Below are 6,906 nucleotides of genomic sequence, written 5' to 3'. Positions count from 1 at the left end.
CGGTGTCGAATCGTACTGTGGTCAAACGGAACACGCCCGGCGTAAGGATACATCGCGGGCGCTAGCAAACACGGAAGGACGGCGAGTTATAGCGTCGATAGGCGGCGTCACCGACCAGGAAATCAAGCGGCGAATATCCAGCGAATTCTGGCCGCAGATCGCTCCTACGGGAGGAAAATCGGGATGCACCGCATTCTGAGCAGATGACTACCCGCGAGCGCGCCAAATCGAGCCAGCGAAGTGCCGCTAATTAGCCTCATTAACAACGAAAAATTAGTATTTGTAATGTGCGGCTGTGAGCAATAGTAACTCCGGCGAACCGGAGCGCCGCGCTTGGCAGAATACCGCGCCCTGATTGGCGTTGCAACTCACCCCTGCAAATCTAGCGCACCCCGGCGTATCGACCTCGAATCGATCGCGATCCTCGCTCTCTTGGTGTCTCGATCGTCGGACGCATTGCCGGATTATCACGTTCCTCGCTTTTTCCGACCAGACTTGAGAAGGATGGAACCGAACGTCAAAGTCAAAAACGACGGCGAAATCTGGTGAGATGCTTTTACGTTTACTGCGAGCCACAAATCCGCGCACCTGTTGCTCTGTGTCGAGGCCAGTCGCGCCGTTTATTTAGTACAATTTTCTCGCGGGCGAGGAGACGTTTTCTGCCATATTTGGTTAGTCGGTAATACAAGCGGCTGGAATCGTGCTTCACGGGGTTTTATGGTACTGAGCGGTTGTAGGAGCAATACTTAAGTATTACAAATTACAGTAATAAGCCCTGGAGATGCGTGGAGACGTGCCAAGCAGCAATTATTGTGTTTGTGTTGTCGCGGAGACTTCTTTGGTATTGCCTGTTTTGTTTCTTTTTTTTATAGCTTTTGTTGATTGTTATTCGCAACGTCGGCAGATAGTCGATTGTAAGTAACGTCGCACTAAAGAACAGCATTTGACACGTACGGGGGAGTAATCTGTAAAAAAAGTAAAAACTATTATTATGTAACACTTTGTAACGAAAAATTACAAGAGCGTATAAGTTTATGATGAAAAATTACTTGTGAATACAAATACACTGCTCTTGATGATCTTGAGTAGAGATCATTACATCAGCTTCATCAAGCACAAATAGAGATATTTTACTCAAATCAAAAAATTTAAACTTTTATCCCCAATCCAACACTTTTCCTGGTGTTCCTATAATGATGTGCTCGGTGACTTTTGACCCACGAGCCACTAAAATCAATTGAAACATCCATTAGCATTGTATTAGCAACAAGACAAGATAAATCACATATAAATGAACAAAAAGTGTATTACTGTCTACTCTTCTGACTGCATATTTTAGTTTTATCTCAGGACAAAAGCATAACATTTTCGCAGCTACTTCACCAGTCTGAATTGCCAATTCGTAGGTNGGCGACAGACAAAGCACTTGCGGATAATTCTTTGTCGCATCGACTTAGCATGGCAAATACAAACGCAGATGTCTATCCGGTGCCAGACTGAGACCGTACTATCGTATTCTGTGATCTACAAACATATGTAAGAGTTTTTTAAATACTGCACATATATGTTAGAAAATAATCAAACTCAAACAAGCTATACTTACGGATTTAGCCAGTAATGTAAGTAAAGCAGTTTCTTGGATCTTTGAAGGTGCATTAAATCCCATAGCATAGATTCCTTTTAGCAATTCAGGTTTCNTGTGTGAAGGTAATAAAGATTATTAATTTGAATCTAAATTACATATCTAAACATACAGTAGTTCCTCGCTAACTTTCGCAAATTTTCTCTCGGTATTGCTTGCAAAGTCAGTTTTATCAATTTTTGAAAGTGCTTCGCAAAGCTTTAATGACTCCGCGTTATGTATTTCACTTGCACTCAAAAGTTCTCACTTTTGCCTACAATGCNATCGAGCCAGAGATAACAGCTGACAATTCTCGAAACAATATCTCCCTCAATAGTCTTTACATCGCGGAACCGAGAATGCTAACATTAGCAATGAATTACTATATCCCAAAAAGAATAACAATAAATAATTACAAATGAAATGCATCAAATGTTTTCACACTGTATAATGGAGAATTAGGATCTTTTCTTCGAACTTCTACATTATTTATTGTCTCCACCAATTCTTTTCATATGATTTTTTGTAGAAGCAACTTTTCCGCCGGCGAGATTTGATCTTCATTGCTCTTGGAAGACCCATTCGAAAGCGGAGATGAGACAAATGTTGGATTCGGTTTGTTCAAGATGATATTTCTTACCTGCACGATACAACACGATATGAGCAAAGTAGTATTTCACTAACAAAGTGAATAAAATAAAAAAACGTTCTAACGTTTGTTTCATGAGAAACACGCGAGTTAACCTAACCTTGTCACCGACAACCTCAGGCGGAGCAACACAAGTGCGGAACGAAGAGGCGGAAACGAGGATCGTCCGGAAGACATTAGACGAGAGGAGCGCAGTGCTAAGAGCACAAGCGGCGTGGAAACGTGAAAAGAGCACACGGCACTATATTAACTGGGCTCGACATTTTTTGGCGGAGTAATGTCAGAGTTAAGGCGAATTATTAGTTGTACAAATGGTCTACGCACTAAGGATGCGAATAAGCATATGAGCCTTGATTAAGCAAAAGTTTTGGTTTTAAGTTGTTATTTTTGATTTTTTAAGTTTTGATGATTAACAAAAATTGTTGTCTCTTAAGTATACTTACTCAGGTTAAAGCCATGGCCGAATGGACGCCTCTTATAGATAAGTTTTGGTTATTTTCTAGTCGGCAGAAAGTTTAGTATTAAGCAAAGTTTTTGTGAGGCATGAGCAAGTTATACCGTAGTAAAGATACCGACAAGATTAGGTCTCTTAAGAATAACATTTGTTTACGGTAGATTTTGGTAAAGAATAAAATTAAAAATTCAACAATAGTCTATTGATGTTAAACGATGTATGCGTATGTACTTATATATTTCTGTTATTAATATATGTTATTGTGACCGGAACTGCACTTTTAGTAGCAGCTCGATCTGTTCCTTTTATAAGGTTGTGTCCCCGGTCGCCAGTCGGTTTTCTCTTTACTACCGACAACTTGTCATAAAAAGAAACAACATAAATCTAATAACCGATACAGAAACGCTTGATGACATATACTTACAATTATTAGATAAGATCACGAAAGATAGTACATAACTTTAATTGAATTACACACACATAAATGGAGTAAACACATACGCACACAATCTTCACAAATAAGAGTGACATACACCAGTCACAGACAACACATAACAACAGTAACAACATTTTATATTCAAATGACATAGTGAAGATTGTTCACTTTATTATCAAATTTAATTGACTCATTTCCATATTTTTAATTTATTTTTTAATTTATTCAAGTGGTACGTATATATAAAAAAAAACAATTTTATGTAATACCGCACTCAATAATAATTGTCAAATAACATAACTCACACAGTGTACAACTGAAGAAGATTTCAATAAAAAGTCAAAACGTTTTGTTCTAAATCATTCTACATCATTGCATACAATCCTGCGATCGGTTCGACGTAGCCGTTTATTTCAAATCATTTTTGGATTCTTCACATCGAACCCAAGGTCGCCCCTCAACACATTATTACTATAAAAACTTTAAAATTATTGCAGTTAATTTTTAATAAGAATTAATAAAAGCGTAATAATAAATGCATCTTAAGATATTTAACGCATTTTTATTAGGAATATTATCTACTTTTTCCAAGATTATAAGTCATGGAAAAGCATTTTGCGTTGTCATATTGTCATACGCTTCAAGCGCGCAACAAAACATTGCTTTCTAGCCTCAGTGTCTTGCTCGCGTAGCGGGCTTAATGGAAGCGAGGCAGAACACATAGTATGTCTGCGCTCTTCCACGAGCCGAACAGCCAAATGTGACGTCACGCACACGGACGGCGGTTCTCGCTGTGTGCGTGCCCCCACTATCTTGGTGCTCTTGGTGCTGGCCGGCCCGATCTAGCAACACTGCCGACAAGATGTTATCACTTCAGACTTACTTGTCAGTCGTTTCGCTGACACTTTAGAAGCGGGATAGACGTCGTGATTGATACTACAGATCAAATTTGACTGCCGGCCGGATTCTTGTTTCGGCCCGAACTTCCTTTATTGTGAAACGGCCTTAAGGCTTATCTGCTATTTGTTGAATATTCACCTTGTCATTGGCGCAATACGCAATACCTCTCACTCGCTTCACTAACCAGAAATGAAATTCCCGCTGGGCTCTCCTCGATCTGACCAATCGTCAGACGGTGCGCTCCCGGTAACTCTTTGTTGACCATTTGGACGCACTCGTTCACTTTCAGAACCAAATCTGGCGGAACTAGTATTTTACAATAAATACGCCACTTTTATAATTATAACTAAGGTTTGTATAATTGTTTCCACGGACAATGTAATACATTCGCAAATTACGGGACTTGCGGCCTTACAAAACTTTCTATTGCTGGATTTACTATTCCGTACAAACCGTGTTCGCTTTTAACCAAAATATACAAAGTACCACTCCGGGCAATACAAACAAGTCGTCATGTTATTACAAATCCGACCCGGGTCAGCCGCTGTATGTTTTTGAGCAATCTCTAAATCCGGTCCCTGGATCACTCTACCGTTCTCTTGATTAAACTAACCACGATAGGTGTGTTGCGCGGTCTTTTATTCGTGGCCTTGCCACCATATGTCCTTTTTCCGAAGTTTCGGGCGCTTGTTATTTGTTTCCTTCTCGAATCTTCCGGAATGGGCTCAATATTTTGGTGTCGTGCAAAGACCGTTCGATACAACCCAGTCTTCTCGAAACATACTACTCGTCCGGAAAATTTCAGAAAATGCTATATTTATTTACATATAAATATTATTGCCGTTAAACCTTATCGAGGCAGCTTTTAGAACCAGAGCCGAAATTTTCTATAATAAATATATCGATGTAAATAAAACCGCGTAAATCTTCGAATCTAGGTAATTTCTATAACGCAAAATTAAACCAAAAACGCAATTCAATTTATTTGTAAATATTAAGTCTACCGGAAAGTACTGTCTGTTTTTGGAATAAAACAAAATACAAATTTTTCTTACCGTCAATAAACTTTATTAAATAACATAATTGTCATTATTATTAATGATTTTTTTTTTATGAGGGGAAATGCGTTATGCACTCCCGCCCCTTGGGGAAATGGGCGGGGAGTGTGGGACTCGCACCCACTAAAACCTCTCAGTGGCTTCCACCGGACTTAGGGGAGGGCCCGTGGCAGCCCGAAGGCTATTACTTTTCCAGGCCCTCCCGAGTCCCCAAACATGTCCTAGAGGACATTGCTCCCTATCCTCGTTGACTGAGCGCGGCGAAAAGGAGGGGCCACAGCCTCCTTTTTATCGCCCAACCCTGGAGACTTGTGCAATGGCGCGACAAGTTTTTCAACTTGCCACACCAAGTCCCCGCCCCCCGTGACCTAAGTCAGGAGGGGTTTGAACCTTCCGCGGATCCCAACCCGTGACCAAGCAGCCTCCTAACGGAGGCTGGGTCCCGGTGTCATGCGCGACCATGACCCCTTCACCCCGTACCCCACAAAAACACCACCAACTCCAAGTCGAACTTAAATGTTTGTCTTGGAGGACTTGAGCCCGGGACGGGAGCTGCTCGGGGTCTGGGAGGATGCATCTCCGCTCTTCTGGCGCTTGGGGGAGGGTTTCTTAGTGGAACCTCCCCCAGAACCTGGCGCCTTTTGCGCCACTTTTCTGGAAAAATGGGGCCCAGCTATCTTACGGCTTCTGGCCCCATCTACTACCCTCGGGGGAATAGAAGGAGGCTCTGATGCTTCTTTTCTCCCCGCTTTATTTCCTCCCCGATCCGGTCAGCCAACAGGCTGATACACCGCTCCTCAGTGAGGTCTGAGAGAGCCGCTGCCTCTTGGAGGAAGGGAGCGGAAGTCCTCTCTTCTGTCTGTACCCCCTGGGTACAGGTACTCTTCGGGGTGATGACCGCCCCAAGCGAAGGTGGTGGTGGGATGGGCTCCACCTGCGTCCCACACTCCGCGCTCTCGCGCCTAGACGCCCCAACCAAGGAAAAGCCCTTGGAATATGCGGCGTCCAGCATTTCGCGCACCTTCTTGTAACGCGAGGTGGTTATTCGCGCCGCCTCCGAAGCTTCTCTTCAAGTGTTCTGATGCGCTCCTCTAAGATGCGCTCCTTGGCTGCAGCCAGCCCCACGTACTCACCCGTCGTGGGTGGTCTCCCTCTCTTTCCCGTACCCCTTCTGGTGCTGGGGCCGGATTGGTAGATATACTCCTCCACCTCCATGATGTCGGAGTCGTCCGACGGCGGCGGAGACCCCGAAACGTCAGGTGGCAGAAGGGAACGAGAACGTTCTCTCTGCATACCGGTCGCTTCCTCTCCAAGGAAGGCGCCTCCTGCGCTGGTCCCCTTGGGAGGGGCTGTCCCGCCAAACATACGGCGCGCTCCAAGCGCCAATACGTTCACGCGCTTCGCAGTAGCTACTTCGCCCGTCGCTCCTGCGGTGCAGGCAACGGGTAGCCCATCATGAGATGACGACATAGGGGTGCCTGGGACGGCAATACCCCCACGCCGGGCCTTGAGTGTCCAAACACTCTGGGCCGGTACGTCATAATCGTCTTCGGAACTCGCCATGGTGATTTTGAAGAGTGGTTTAATTTCGGAGCAGCCTTCTCCTAGTCCGGTTGTCGACCAGACTGACGATGCCGGACTCCTCGGGTTTAGAGTCAGGGTTTCCTTCCCCTAGTCCGATTGCACCGTGGCTGATGAGGTCGGACGCCCCGGATTTGCAGTCAGGGTTTACTCCCCTATCCCAGTTGCACCGGCAAAAGGTACTAAGCGAGGCTGGGAACCCCTGGT

General features: G+C 44.1%; 1 protein-coding gene across 1 annotated transcript; it reads right to left on the bottom strand.

Moving 5' to 3' along the window:
* Positions 1–760: 760 nt before the first annotated feature.
* On the bottom strand, positions 761–6,681 carry LOC109861494 (ATP-dependent RNA helicase DBP5-like). The gene is given in 8 exon segments (XM_020441169.1): positions 761–965; positions 1,050–1,227; positions 1,312–1,454; positions 1,456–1,517; positions 1,604–1,701; positions 2,042–2,261; positions 4,245–4,366; positions 6,252–6,681. Coding segments are annotated over 8 exon segments (1,458 nt in total).
* Positions 6,682–6,906: the final 225 nt, after the last annotated feature.

This window comes from Pseudomyrmex gracilis, unplaced genomic scaffold (assembly GCF_002006095.1).
Source record: "Pseudomyrmex gracilis isolate BER0280 unplaced genomic scaffold, ASM200609v1 scaffold_791, whole genome shotgun sequence".
Classification (NCBI taxonomy): Eukaryota; Metazoa; Arthropoda; class Insecta; order Hymenoptera; family Formicidae; genus Pseudomyrmex; species Pseudomyrmex gracilis.
Note: the sequence above shows the minus strand (reverse complement) of the source record. Positions and strands in the feature narration are given on the sequence as shown.